At 36.8% G+C, this 16,018-nt stretch overlaps 1 protein-coding gene across 2 annotated transcripts in view; it reads left to right on the forward strand.

The window, feature by feature from the left end:
* Positions 1-593: 593 nt before the first annotated feature.
* The window catches only part of LOC128997905 (cytospin-A-like), a 96,075-nt gene continuing 80,650 nt past the window's right edge, over positions 594-16,018 (forward strand). For both annotated transcript variants that reach the window (XM_054423712.1, XM_054423714.1), the window contains exons 1-2: positions 594-860; positions 4,715-4,777. In XM_054423712.1, the coding sequence (XP_054279687.1) occupies positions 759-860; positions 4,715-4,777 (165 nt within the window). In that variant the 5' untranslated portion in view covers positions 594-758. The remainder of the gene's footprint in view (positions 861-4,714; positions 4,778-16,018) is intronic.

The raw sequence follows: 16,018 nt of genomic DNA on the forward strand, positions 1-16,018 counted from the left end.
TACCAAAACTGCAATCTAACAAATTCACACACAAACAAACACCTAACCTAACCATCACTCTCTTTTGAGGAATCCGAAAAATATAGGTTAAGTAAACTGTATAAAATACTTTAAACTTTTAAAACTTCATAAATAATTCATGCACGCAAAACATTTAGGCTAATTGTCAATACCTAATGACAATGACAAATCAGCTTCAGCACCATCTTTTCAAGCAGCTCAAGTCAAAAGTAAACAAACAGTAAAGAATAAACACCTTTACAAAATCACAATGCACAGTTCGCAACTGTAACTGTTGAAAAATAACTATCTAAACAGGTCCAATAAAGATATAGTGAAGCTATTACACAAATAGCTGTTATCCCAGGAACTGTTCGAAAGCCTTCTGTGCTTGTGGAAGCTGAGGTGGTCGTGGGTACAGAACGTCGAGTGTCTGGAAATCCGAAATCCTCGAAAATTGAGGATTTCCCCCGCGATTGGCAACACTGCAGAACAGTGACTGAACGCCGCCATTTTGAATCTGAGCCCTCTCCAGCAAATCTCGCGACGATGTAGCTCCATCGTTTCGTTTTCGTTATTGGATCCTCCATCACCGCTTTCAGTCGGCGTCGGCGTCCCCTGCATCTCAATCTCTTTCAAGTTCAAGTGATTTAAACAATTCAAATTCAAAATTAGATTCAGCTTAAACAAATTAAAATTAGATTCAGCTTAAACAATTCAAAATTAAATTCAGCTTTACATAAATTAAATACATTACCATGGAACAAAACGAAGACAAATCCTATATTATTTATCAGGCCTATCTGGAAGCAATGACCAATCTAAAAAGAACTCTCGAACACCTCCAAGTACAACAAGATGTAAGTGACAGGCTTAGCCTATTCCTTACTTAAGTTTTATTTAAAACTTACCCAGATACTTACTTAGATTGGGTACAGATTTAGTGTAAGCCTATTATTATTCACTCTTTCATCTGTCACTAATAACACGTTAAGTTTAAGTGCGAGGGATGGGAATTTTGCCCCGCGGTACCGGCGCCTCTGGTGCGGGCAAGGAAGTCATGTCCTTCACCAATGCCAACAACTTTGCTTCAATAATGTGAGCTCAGCCATTGCCGGGGAACGTTGTAATTGTTGCCCGCCTGTAGCGTAGGATACATCCCTCTCCTCACTTGGGCGAGTCCAATTCTGCAGTACTTGTTGTAGTCATCTGATTGTTTGTTGCGCTCAATATTTAAATGTTTGTTTTCGGTAGGCTGTTATGTAAAAATGTCTGGGTACATTCTATGGGAATTAAACATTAACTTACTTGAAACTGCTCTGTTAGGCCTAAGTGTTTGAACAACTTTCGTTAAGTTATGTTGGGTGTGACCACCAACGCCTCTTTGCCCGACGTTTCTTAACAGCCTGCAACAACATCATACCAACACACCGAGCTGTATCCTGTCCATATTAGCCTATGGTCCAAATGTCAGTCACAATGACATTGGGCGAGGGCAGTCGGCGGCGTTCTATACGCTCGTGTAGTCAACTTGCGTTCAATCAGCTGCTGATCGTCGGCTTCGTGTAGTCCTAGACATAGGCCTGTTTGTGCATACTATTGGCGGCGTTTCATATGCTTGTGTAGTCTGGCCCATAGAAATCACAATTAGGCCACTTCTGACACGTCTTTCTAGGAATAGATGGCCTTATTTTCACTGAGGCGAAATTCTCCCTCACTAGGCCCAGGTTAGGCGCAAGGACTTGGAGCCTACATCAAGTAGATATGTTGAGTTGTATAAGCTTAGGCCTTGCTGCCGGCATGTAAAACCTCTTGCACCTGGAGTTTGGTTCATTGTCAAACTAACTTTAGGCTCCTGGTGTTTTGTGTTGTGTTATTAACTGTAAAATAACTTAATTTCCCTCTGATCGGCTTTTCCTTTAACCAAAAACCCCGTTCCCACCGGTCTGCTAGATGGTTAGGGATTAGGGGGTTATTAAATATGATTTTCCCTCATTTATTTTAGTTGCACTTAAGTTAGCCTATTCATTTTAGGTTTTTAAACCTATATATTTTTTAAAACCAGTAACTTATCTCTTTAATATTGGTATTTATTTAACATAGGGTATCGGTAATATATATGGATACTTTTAAATACAATTTAGTCCAGGGACTTAAATTCCATCTCAATTTGACATTCACCCTTAACTTAATTTTAAGTTAGTTTTTAACTTATTTTAGTCAAAATTAAGTTACTGGTAGCCTAAGTTATTAAAAATCTCATGCGGCCGTAATCTAGAAATTTACCAAGGCCTCGTTTTGTTGCCTGTTTTCCGTCGGGCGGAATCCATTGGGTGTTAAGCAACGTTTTTTACATGGGATCAAATGGTACACTTTTGTGCACGACGGATTCCCCGCCGCGTTTTGGCGATCTGTCCAGGGCTTGCGTAGAGGACTTACGCTCCGCTGAGTGTCGTCTGGGGTGTTTTTTACTAAGGAAAAAATAGCACCCTTTTATGCCACAGTGTTTTCCATCAATGGAATGTAGCCCGGCCAACCTACCCCGCGTTCTGTCATCCACTGTAGGCCTAACTTAATGTTAGTGTCTACGGTAAGTTAATCAAGCCACGTTTTTCATCCACAGATTGTTATCACCTAACCATTTGTAAATAGATGATCATTAGGCCTAATGATGGATTAAAGGTTACAAATAAAGCAATGTAATTGAGGAAAAAATTTCAAGGCAAGCATTTAAATTATTTAAGTTTTCTTTTTTGGGGTCCATCTTGAGTGTCTCATGATGGCCAAATGAACAAAGTTGGTAGATCTGCCACGTCCCACTGTGGGCATCATAAAAAAAGCGGATTATGCTTGGGGAAAACCTGCATAAAAGGGGCCTAGATTTCGTCCGACGATTTTGCCTGACCGAAAACACAACACCATGCTTAAAAGAGGCCTAAGTTAGGTCCCATTAACAGCTACTTAGGCCCGAGTTATCTATAAAGGTTTCCAAGCAGCTCGGTTTATCTTAGCCTCGCCTAGCCCAAGCAGAGCTTTTACAACCGCAATGTAGGCCTAATTACGATTACATGACCCTACTCCTAAATAAGGTAGGCCCCCTACAATAGAAAAATTCACTCTTTTCGAGATTGTGATTATGATAATGCTTGGTTAGGCCTATTCCTAAACTTATTCCGGGAGATTATTTATCATATTACCCACAACTGTGATATTTTTGATAATTAGTTGAGACTTTGGAGTCAACGATGACATCTCCATGAAGGCGGTAAGTTATGGGGGAAACATCCATAATTTTGCTGTGATCACACTAGTCGACAATGATGATCTGATGATCGCAGGAGATTTTCAAGGTTTCGCTGCAAGCGCGATGAAAGTTAAGTCTTTTATCTGACTTGTAAGTCGCGAGACTTTCAAGATTTTGTCGTGATTGTGTAAGATGATCATGGTGTCTATACACCTCAGTAGGCTTTCAGGATTTGGCCCCAATTGCAGATGAATGATTTTCCATGACTAGGCTATCCAATGGGAAATAATCGCAGAATTCCTCCTGTAATTGTGACAATTTAAAGATTAAAACTACCGATATATCCATTATTTAATTTGATTGTAAATATCGCTTAACAAAGTATTGGTTGTTATCAGTTGTTTTTAGATCACATAGTTAATGAATACACTATGTTTACTATGTTAAGTACGTTATAATTAACAGAAGATAAACAATTATGCCTATTTAATAAATTCAAAATAAACCAAACAAAACGGAGATAAATAATTTAAATATATTAAACAACAAGATCAAAAGTAAATTTAGTTCATATTTTAAGGTTTTCGAACTTCTCCAGGATACAATTGTTATTAACTGCTTTTATAAACAAAAGGATTGGATCATTATCAGATAACATAAAGCTTGAGGAAATAAGTCTTCGGCAAATGTTATGCTAAATGGCCAGCCTTAGTACCCGTTCCTAATGATTTTTTCAAACTGCCCCACAATGATTCGATTATTTGTGTAACTGGCATGGTTACTGGATCAACAAAATTCTTACTATGATTCACTGTAAAGTAATTGTAACCATGAGTAGTTTAACTAAAGTAAGATACCCATCTATCTATAACTATTATTGTTCCTGATTTGACATGTTTTAAAATCTATAGTTTTATTTAAACTGATATAAGTTATCGACAGTTTTAATCGAAAATTTCAATCGAATGAATGTGGGGCGCACACTTAAGTGCAGCCCCGAGTAGCACGATACCTTTTGGAAGTAAAACAATATAAATATTATAAAACATAGTGAGTGAAGCAGATAATATTAAGGCTTGCTTCGCTCTCACACACATACGCTTGCACGTGCGGGCACGTGCTCTATCTATTGGTGAAGTTATTGATAGATTCATATTGATCCTATGTACATATGGTTATTTTACTGCTAGCCTTTTTTACTGGTTGCTTTTTATTTCATTTGGCATACCCGGAAAAAAAACTGATTCATTCTTTGAGTTCTTCATCCTCTTGGAAATGTTCAAAGCGTTCAAAAGCTTCAAGAAAGATCATTACAAATAAGTTATAGCCTAGACATATTCCTTATATAGCCTACTTGTTAAAACAGTCTAGTTCAGTCAATTAGTCAAAGTTATGTTGCAAAATTGCAGACTAAGTTAGGCCTAGGCCTATTACATATATATTTTCAAATATTTTTATGATTTCTTCTAGGACGTTGAACTCTCCAGGGATTTGGATACCCTTCTTCAGAAGGTTCAGTCCCGAATGTCACAAGTAAGTTTTTATCCTTATTTACCTTGTTTAGGCAGGCCTAACCTGAGTCTACCTTAGTAATGTTTAAACAATTTTAGACTATTCCATATGGATAAGTGTAATCGTGAGACTCTTAAACTTTCTGGTCCATCTAATCTAGGCCTAGAGGGAACTTATACTTAAGTGAGATAAGTTTAGTGGTCCATGTCAACTCATTTATGTCAATTTTGTTCAACTGTACACAGTATAGCTGAGGTTGCTCACATAGAATAAAAAATTGGGTAATTAATAGGGGTGTGGGATGCATCGAAAATACATCAAAATTTTGATTTGATTTGATTCGATTCGATGCATCGAATCGCAATTCGATTCAGTGGTGGTCAAAAAACGATTTGATTCATGAGGGAGTCAGTATCCATATACGAAAAACGCCTGCAGAAAGTCAATGCAATACCCGCAATACAGGAGCGCGTTGATGTTGCGTTTCCTTTACGAAGGCGTTCTTATTTAATACATTCTTTGCATTAAGTATAGCTTTAATTGTTTGATAATTTTTTGTTTTGACATTGCAAATGATGGGAGGTTTTGTATTTTGTCTTGATGTAAGCAGTGTGAGACATGTTTTACTACTGTAAACCTTACCAAAACAAGATAGGCTACTCCAAAATCATTCTAAAAATAAGTCTGAAAAATCTATATATTTAAATTCTAAAAATAAGTCTGAAAAATTGTTACTTACTTAACTAGCAAGATTGATTTTTTAGACCAGAGTTTCCCAACCGGTGTGCCGTGGCACACTGGTGTGCCGGTAGGCCCCTGTAGGTGTGCCGCGAGATTTGAAGCAGTTAAACATTTTTTGATGTAATAGACGTTCTTTAAGTGCGGTTGCGCGTTCATGAGAACACGTTCTTTTGTGTAGAATTACTTGTCAGTGTTGAATCCATGTTTCCAGTTTTGAAAAGTCTGTGTCTGTTTGAAGGAAATATAAAACAGTACTTCTCATCCCTTGATATTTCAAACATTACTGCCACCAGGACTGATGTACGAATTATATGATAGGTTCCATACCTTTTTATTCCGTGTCCAGTCCTTAAAATAGTCAAGGGTGACTAGTTTTGGGTCATAGGCTAAATGACCCATTTTCAAACCCATGTCATCAAATTGATTGGTCCATAAATCTGACAGAAGTCTTCGTTATAAGATACAAATACACGTCGACACATAAAGCTCACACATTTTTAACACAAAATACATTTAATGAAGGTAGCCGGCCACATTTATAAGAGACACACTGACGCAGGTAGCACGGCGGACACGACTGTGGTCATGATATTTTTGTCACAATATTTTTGTAGAAAAGTGTGCCAAGACTACAAACATTTTCTAGTTAGTGTGCCCTGAACGGAAAAAGGTTGGGAAACACTGTTTTAGACTGATAAATTTGGTATTTTTGTTAGGGGTCTGTGGGTCCCCGAATTTTTCAGGTCAGGTCAGAGAAAACAAAAAAATAGGCCTAATTTATTTCCAAAGAAACACTATTATATCAGGCCTATTTATTACAGAGGAATTAAAATGTTCAAATGAGAATTAAAGTTTAAGTTGGCTCACATCCTTTAAGAATAAAGACACAACAGAGCAATTGCCGCACTCTGCCACTAGCCAGAGCCAGTCTAGTCGTCTACTGACAAGAGTGACAAGACAAAAGCCATGACGCAACACTAACAGTGCAAAGAAAACAAAGTAAAAAAAAAAAACTATTTATACAGACATACTAGTTTGATCATTTATTGTTTATTCCATATCTAATTAAAAATATATTTTAGTATTTTATACATAATATAAACAAAAGAAATATCTGATATAGTAAACAGATCTGTATCTAGATGGGGTTTAAAAAATATATATTTCTAAGATCCAATACAATATTTACAACTCACAAATTACAATGAATTAATTTCTTTGAAAATGATCTGTAACAGTTTTGTGTTTTTGAATAAGGAAATATATTTTTTGTCTCTACAGCAGACTCCCTCTTATCCGGACACCTTTTAACCGGACATCGGTTTAACCGGACTACACTCGGCGGAAATGACATCTCTTTAACCGGAAAATTGGTTTAACCGGACTAGATTGGCAGGAAGTGGGCAGTACTGAAAGGTCTGTTCTCGTGGGAAAGATTTGAGACCAGTGATCACGTGTCTTCACAACACTCTCCTAAATTTAAGTCGAATATCACAGTAAACAGTCCGTTTTAACAAGTTTTTGGGGACGTCGGTTTAGCCGGAAAACCCGTTATCCGGACTGGCCTCGGTCCCGAGGAGTCTGGATAAGAGGGAGTCTACTGTACTTCCTTGTTTCATCACTTGCATCTTGTCAGCAATTGAAGCAACCGGGTTTTGTAAGAGGGGAGGGGGAGGGTCTATGACCTTGAATGCACACATCGTTGCCCGGGCCTGGCTGGTGAGAGTGATTCATTGTTTTTGTTGACATACTACTACCCTTCCTTCAGAGAAAAAGACCCTGCTGTTCCAAAAACATTAAGGGTAGTTTAAAAACATTGACCTGTGTTGCTAAGGGCACTAGAAGTTAGCATTTAACTTTCTTATCTCTTGATTTAATATTATTTAAATCTTCTATATATTATTTAAGAGTTACTTTTCGAGTACCTAATTAATTGTAATATTGTTTGGCTTTATTTTATGGATTTTTAATTCTTTTCATTCATTAGCTATCAAAATCAGTTGTTTTAGGATTTTAATCTCTTGCTCTGACAGGCAGCACTAGGTCGTCTGCAAAGGCCTTGAGTAGAGCGTTAATCCAAGCTGCTAAGTCGGGGGAGATGCCCCTGCTTCTGACCGCAGCATCCATGGAGTTGTAACTCACATTGTCAAAGGCACCCTGTATGTTTATGAAGACCCCTGCCAGGAATTCCTGGTGTTCTAGAGTATTCTTGATCTTTGCCACTAGGTGCTTAGGGCCGTCGTTGTTGATTTACCCTTCATGAACGCATGTTTGCTCGCACTAGGGGGTTTGGGGTCTAAATATGCGTCCCTAATGTGGCGGTTTATAACTTTTTCCATGGTCTTTAACATGAAAGACGACAGGCAGATTGGCCTGTAGGACTTAGGCTGGGCCTGGTCTCTACCTTTTTCCAGTAGAAAAGCCACCCTTGAATTGCTCCAACGGATTGGGATGTATCCTAGGGCAAAGCTGCCCCCGAACAAAGCTATCATATGATTTATAAGGACCTCTAATCCTTCTTGAATGAGAGCTGGGAATATTCCGTCCCCGCCTGGGGACTTGAAAGGGCTAAAAGATTCTACAGCCCACTTCACGACCTCCGGCTTGAACAGCTTGCTTGAAAATCTCGCCATTGCAATTTCCCTAGGTGATTTCCTATTCCAGGGTATCAAGTGTTGTCCTGTTGAATTGCCTAATGGGGTGTTCCCTGGAAATTGGGTGTTCATGAGGACCTCAATAGTCTCCTCCATGCCTGTTGTGTGACTCCCATCCTCTCGTATTAATGTGCCAAGGCCAAGAGGATTTGGCACATCTCTCTGAAGGCCTTTTTGCAATCTGGCTGATTCTGGTAGGTTTTGAATCCCCTCACAGAACTACCTCCAGGTCTTCCTTTTGCTTTTCCTTATATCTGAGGTGTACTCCGTTAGGGCTCTTGAGTAGTTAGCCCATTCCCTCGTTCTTTTTGTGGTGTTAAAGAGTTTCCGGAGCTAACATCACATCTTACTTAGCCACCAGAGCACATTTCTTATTGTCCTTTTGGTTTTTTGAGGCCAACAAGTAATAGAGTTTTTTTAACAATTAAATATCTCTGGTTCTACTAATCCTAGAACATAAAAATAAAAACCAATCTCTTCAGAAAGATCTGAACTTCAATATGGTAATATATTGATGCACTTAAAACTAAATATATAGGTCCAATTACCTGTTTAAAGTTTAACGCAACGATGTTACGAATGCTGATTTTAAACGATTTATTTTTATATAAAGGCAATTGACTATGTGTTTATTATTTTTTATCTGATAGTTATAGGTGTGTACTCCAAATTCTCAAAGTTTCAAGTTGTAGACTTGCATAGGGTTTTAAATAAAAATTGTCACAATCTTAAAATTTTCAAAATTTCAAAAGTTTGTTGCTTAATATTTTTGATATCCTCTCATTTTTTAATTTCCCATATTTTTAATTTTTCATATCCTCTCATTTCTGTTATTAAACCCGGGTAAAGTTTGCCTTCAAAGTTGACCACTACAAATTGGTCTAGGCCTACATGGTAAACTACTGGCTCTTTGTCGCTTGTACTTGTTGATGGTTGTTGCAAACGAGCAACATCGTCTGAGGCTTTTTTCTGAAGATTACTGCTTCGTTTGGGGCTTGGAGTCTCACAGAGAATTTCTTCAAAGTCATCCCCTTCTTCTTGAATTAGATACTGCTAAATTTAGACTGTCGTCAGAAACTTGAAGTGAAAAAAATCACTGATATTGGTGTCATCTTCCTCTATTTTATCTCTCTTCTTGCCTTTTTGGGACTTATTTTTTTTTCTCTTTAGTGTTTTCTTTTTTCTTTGCTAATCTCTTTTCTTCTTTCTCTGTTTTTTCATTTTCTATGATCTCTGTTACATCTGCCGCTAACATACTTTTTCCAGCCGGAACATTAAACCTCTTCCTTCTTTTCTTCTTATCGGTATCTTGGGGTTTCGTCACTTTATCTCCCCGTCTTTTCTACTCTTCCAGGAAGGTGTCACTAACGCAATTGGTTAGGCTGGAAAGACTTTCAAAAATCGTTGTAGTAGGGAGTCTAGACAGTACCACTTGTTTGTTTAAAGGTACGAGGCCTGTCTTACAAAAGCCAGATATCAGGTTCGCCTTCGTGTTTGGCTCCATATCCATAAATAGTTGCTTGAGAAGTCGAGGGAACTCGTCCTTTGGGATATTTGTACATCTATTTCCAGACGGAGTTTGCTTCCAGTTATCCAATGTGTTTCTCCATTTAATCTTCAATGGTCGAAAAACGGCAACATCAAGGGGTTGCAGCAAATGTGTTGCGCTTGGAGGCAATGCGATGAACTTTATATAATGGGCTTCACACTAACGGAGTACTTAAATTAATATGTGAGGACAAATTATCCCCAATTATTACTTTAGTACCTTCCTGATTCTTTAAAATTGGGAGCATCAATGAAATGAACCAGTCTTCAAATACACTGTGGTCGAACCACCCAGATTTAGTTCGGTTATAACGGGCTCCTAATGGGCCGTTTTCAGTCCATGTTGACCACATCTTTTCAGCTTTATAATTGACATAAACTGGAGCCAACTCTCCTGCAGCATTTCCGCAGACCATAATTGAAGTGCAGGCCTTGGATGAATTTCTTATCCGCTCAGGATACTTAGCCCCTCGCCTTGTGATGACTTTTTTAGCTCTAAGTCGTCGACCAAGTTGGTTCATCATAGTTCCAAACGTTTGAGGGAGGAATATCTTTCAACTCGTCTTCTAAGTTGGAAAAGAAGGGGGTAGCGGATTTCTACCCCCGGATATTTACCCCCATGAAAAAACGCCTACGTCATTTTGACGTCACGAGGGGCGGGGCTTATACATGTTCAAGAAACTGCCCGCGACTGGAAATCTACCCCCGGACATCTACCCCCGGACATCTACCCCCGGACATCTACCCCCGGAAATCTACCCCCTGTGGTCAGCTCTGCTGCGTATCGGCCAATATTCATTGTTGTAATTGATTTTATAAATTGCTTTACCTTCTTATACCCAGTAGTAAACATGCGATATGTCGATGTCTGTTTTAACATTATCCATATTTATAATTCAATAAGTTGTAACAGTCCTTTTCAACCCGACCTACTTCACTGATTTTTACGATTGAGGTGTCATTTAAAAGCTTAAGATCTAGCGCAGCACAAAATGGTACGGTAATTAAAAGGATATTTCGATTAGGGCTTCAAGAGGTTGATCCCTAAGCCTTTAATTTATTCATAGAAGGTGCTTCCAATGGTTGACCAACTTTTAAACTATACAATACCAGTTTAAAAGTGAAATGTGAGTAGTACTTATCAGATCAATTTTTAAGTCAGGTTGTGAAAACATGAATAGATCGTCTGCAACTGTAAACCGGAGATGAAAAAGTTATGAAAATAATATAATATTGCGCACTTTTCACATGGTCAAGTGTTACATCGTACTGAACCATTGTTTTTACACACATTTCTTAAAGGATAAAGTGAATAAACTGTGGTGAGCTTCCGGTTTATTCAATGTAGGCCTAGTAGTGGTAATTGTTTAGTAAACCAAAACTCAGTTGTAAACTGTTAAATTGAGAAAGAGGATCAATAAAAGTCAGGTGTATAATGGTAAATTTTTCATATCACCTAGTAGTAAGAAAAATTAGTTTCCAAGATTTTAGATGCGTACTAAGAAAGGATTTTAAAGTATTTTCTCTTAAAGACCTAAAATAAGATAATTATTAAAATTCAAATAATGGCCACATTCAATTTTTTTAGCATAGCCTAATATATTTTAATATATATCAACGGTACGCCTAAATACCCCCATTGCAGCACATTCGCATATTCAGAGAATGTATAAAGTCTTATTGGAAAATCCTGCCTTAAAACAAAACTTGTGTCCATAAATAGGTGTTCAAAAGATTCATTCATAAGAATACCATATAGGAAGTGAATAAGCAGGTTTCCTGCCAGTAAAATGTTAAAATGAGGCATTTTACGGTAGTATCACAGATAACATACTACTATATGGTTATAGTAATATGTTTTCTGTGGTAGTATACAGAACAGAATTAGGTCAAACCCGTCGACGTTGACGGTTACTTTCAAGGCTTATGCAAATTCATATAACTGCGATAGATAGATTGAAGTAATAAAAATTTTGGGCATTTAGCTCTTTAGCTTTTTTGATGAGTAATAAGTGTAAAAGCAAAGATTACATAATGCTACGTAATCTTTGGTAAAAGCAATAATGACTATTGCGTTAGTTACAAAATATGGTTGATCATTCAATGGATAAAATATTTCCCATACCGTACGTCATAAGAGTTATTATTACAATGTTATCTGGTTTCTCTTCTTTTGGAAGAACGTATAAATAGTATTAAAATCGTATTGGTCAATCTTTTGTGATAAACACTTCCGATCCGCGCTCGTGCATGTGCCGTTAGCTGTTACTGTATGTGAAAGTTGGTCAACAATTTAAATCACTGTCTGGAAATAAATAAAATGCTTAAGGGTCACACTTTTGAAGCCCTTTATCAACATATAGTTTTACTAGCAGTCATACCCGTCCTTCGTATGGGGTTGGCATATAAGTATAAAATGATTATTCCAGTTATACTCAAGCTTTGCGTTTGCAATGGGGGAAGGCACAGTTTGATAAAATTTGCTTCTTTAAATTTACATTATACTATAGTATGACACATCTACAATAGTCATAATGTTCTACCACTTCACCTAAACAATAGATAATAACCCCGCCGCAGCAAACCTGCAGACTAAGCGAATTTCCATTTGACTGATTGGATTTACACTGAAATGTCTACTTAAAAAAATATAACATTTATTCCCTATTTAAATAGAATTAGTTTAACAAGTACTTAGGTTTGCTGCATCAGGGAGGGTAAAACTGTTTTTTTTTTGTAAAATGTTAATAGTTAGTAAGAAATAAAAACATTTTCCAAATTTGATCAAAATATGTTCATAAACAAGCAAAGTACAACAGTTTACTTATTCTCCATAAGGATAACATGGGAATTTTAAATTTACAGTTTTTTGGAATTTTTCCGTAACCATTAGGCGCATAATAACGCTTCAATATACTAAATCATTTGTTTTTTTAAGCTCTACAAAATTGTTTGGAAAGAAATTGCTAAATTTAATGTTTTTTGGGTCAAAAATGGGAAAAACCTATTTTTACCCCATAAAACCCCCCGTAAACCCCCGTTCCCATGGTCCGATCATGCTGGATCGCGAACTCGTTCGAATTAATGTAGGTTTACACGTTTGTACCAAATTTCATCAAAATCGGATCACTTTTGCTCGAGTTATCGTGCTAACGGACACACACATACACAACGTATACACATACATAACGTTGGTTATGATTTGAACGGATGGTGTTTTTGGCCTCTAGGGACCTCAAAACGAAAAAAAATCGGTCCCGCGTCCAGGTCTTACCATGAGTATACTACGGTAATAGCTTATTCCCTATATGGGAAATTCGCTAAAAACAAATTATAAAAATTTGCTAAATATCACAAATTATTCATGAAATCAAAAAATAAACATAACTGTAAACAATCCTACTTTGACAGTTCTCATTCCTTATCACAGTTTTTTGCTGCTGCTTAGTTCAAATTAGCTGTTTTCATAAATGATAAAAAAAAAATAATAGTGCTGCACCCTGTTGGTAAATCTTATAACTTTTTAATGCTTGTGCAAATCATAGAACCAACTTTTTCAGTTGAAACAGCTGACTAAACTCTTTAATTCCCTTTAAATATGAATACTCATAAGGTTAACATGGGGAACTTCAGAGCCACTGGGGCGGAGCCCGAAATGATTTTTGAGATAAGAATATGCCTATATGTTAATCGGAAATGTGAGCTATCATCATGCCAAATTTCAGCCCAATCCGTCCAGTAGTTTATGCGTGATTGAACTTCAAACAAACAAACAAACACACAAACTTTCACATTTATAATATTAGTAAGAAATACCATTTTTCGTTGCGCTGGATCTTAAGATTTAAAATTACACCTCAATCATAAATATCAGTGAAGTAGTTCGGATGAAAAAGGGCTGTTACAGCTTATTTTATTAGAAAGATATGTAATGTTAAACAAGGCAATAACATATCACATGCTTAATACTAGATATTAGAGGGTAATGATTAACCGAAGAGCCGTTGATTTACATAAAGCAATTAATAAAATCAATTAAAACAATGCATAATGGTCGATACGTGGCAGAGCTGACCACGGGGGGTAGATTTCCGGGGGTAGATGTCCGGGGGTAGATGTCCGGGGGTAGATGTCTGGGGGTAGATGTCCGGGGGTAGATGTCCGGGGGTAGATGTCCGGGGGTAGATGTCTGGTGGTAGATGTCCGGGGGTAGATGTCTGGGGGTAGATGTCCGGGGGTAGATTTCCAGTCGCGGGCTGTTTCTCGACCATGTATAGGCCCCGCCCCTCGTGACGTCAAAATGACGTAGGCGTTTTTTCATGGGGGTAAATATCCGGGGGTAGAATTCCGGCGACCCAAAAGAAGTCTCCAATAATGGCTTCATCAGTTGCAGCTCAAGAGTATGTTATGTTTTTTGCTGTTCTTTGTGAGATTATTTTATTGTATCTCTTCATAAAACTTACTGCCCATTCTTTGCCAGGTAAGTTATTTTTAAACTTTTTTACGACTCTTCCTGATCTGTCCAAAAAGGCCTTGACGGTAAATCTGAAATCAAATGCTGTCATAGGAAAACAGAATGTTGACATTGCCACTGCATGAGCTACAAATCGTTCCTCTTCTTCTCAGGTGAAAATGGGTTGACCACCAGGCGATTTAGGGGGAATGGTACTAGTGGCACTATCTGCATTTCTTTGTTTATATTCTTTTGTCTTGAGCCATATGGTATTTCTATGTAGGTATGTTATACAGGGTGATTTGTACTCAGTGTGACAAAATTTTTTTGGTGTAAGTACAAAGTAAATGGAGTGTGATGATGCATATCAAATGTTCCAAGTCTAAAAATTAGCTTCACAAAGAATTATTTTAGGTTTTTCAAAAATAACCATGCTTTTAAACTTAATACAGCGATTTCTCAATTACCTGTATATTGATTTGAGTAAATAATGTCATTTTCGTGTTCTACATTAAATTTTGAACAAGAATAATAGAAAATAACGGAGGTTCAGTTGTAAAAACTCCATTGTAAATAGATTCAAAGATAGAAATTAAGATGTGTGATAAAAATTTTAAAAACAATGGTCTATTGCATTTTTCCACACCCTGTATACAAGAAAGTGTTGGAATATGTTAAAAACTGCGCCATTTTATAAGCTTTCCAACCATATGCTACACCATTGAGCTTTATGTCTGCTTATGTAGGCTACGCTTTAGTGGTTTGAAGACTACAAAGCATGTTGTCTTTAACATTTAAAACATAGAAAGTGGGCATGTATTAAGCAAAAGTTATATTTTTGTTTCAGCTTGAACAGTAAAAACAGTAAAAAAGTTCCCTGTTTTCTGGTATTCAAACCACTATAACAAACAAAGAAATATCTAAACCTCAATAGTGTAGCATATGGTTGGAAAGCTTATAAAGTGGCGCAGTTTTTAACATATTCCGACACTTTCTTGTATACAGGGTGTGAAAAATGCAAAAGACCATTGTTTTTTAAATTTGTATCACACATCTTAATTTCTATCTTTGAATCTATTTACAATGGAGTTTTTACAACTGAACCTCCGTTATTTTCTATTACTCTTGTTCAAAATTTAATGTAGAACACGAAAATGACATTATTTACTCAAATCCATAAACAGGTAATTGAGGAATCGCTGTATTAAGTTTAAAAACATGGTTATTTTTTAAATACATAAAATAATTTTTTGTGAAGCTAATTTTTAGACTTGGAACATTTGATATGCATCATCACACTCCATTTACTTTGTACTTACACCAAAAAAATTTTGTCACACTGAGTACAAATCACCCTGTATCTGAAAACAAAGCCATGTCTATGTAATATTTACATTTACCCAGGCCAAAGTGGCATTATAATAAGGTAAAATTAGTAAAGTAGCAGTCACAAAAATAGTTCGATGATAATTGTAGCTACGACAGCTACGAGCGTCTTATTACTGCAGGTAAATATTTATGCTACCAACTGTGTCAATTAAACATTAATTTATATTGAGAGCTTCTAGCTGGTAGCATAAATATTTACCTGTTGCCGCAGTATAAATCCAAATCCTATTTATTATGGTTTCCGTAGCATAAAATATTGACCCATATACATAAATACCATGATAATTCATTACATTTTTAGTATGATTACAGTTTTAAATTACTTAGTAACGATAATTAAGTAAGTTACCTTTCTGAAGCTTCTCGAAGAGATAGCTGCTTGCTTAAAACCATTTCTACTGCTTCTTGGAGGTGCTGTGTAATATAGTTTCTATAGTTACGACCCCCAAGTTTCTTTTTATATGTCCGTGGCATATT

This window comes from Macrosteles quadrilineatus, unplaced genomic scaffold (genome assembly GCF_028750875.1).
Source record: "Macrosteles quadrilineatus isolate MER2022 unplaced genomic scaffold, UCM_ALF_1.0 Scaffold_7__1_contigs__length_78375512, whole genome shotgun sequence".
NCBI lineage: Eukaryota > Metazoa > Arthropoda > Insecta > Hemiptera > Cicadellidae > Macrosteles > Macrosteles quadrilineatus.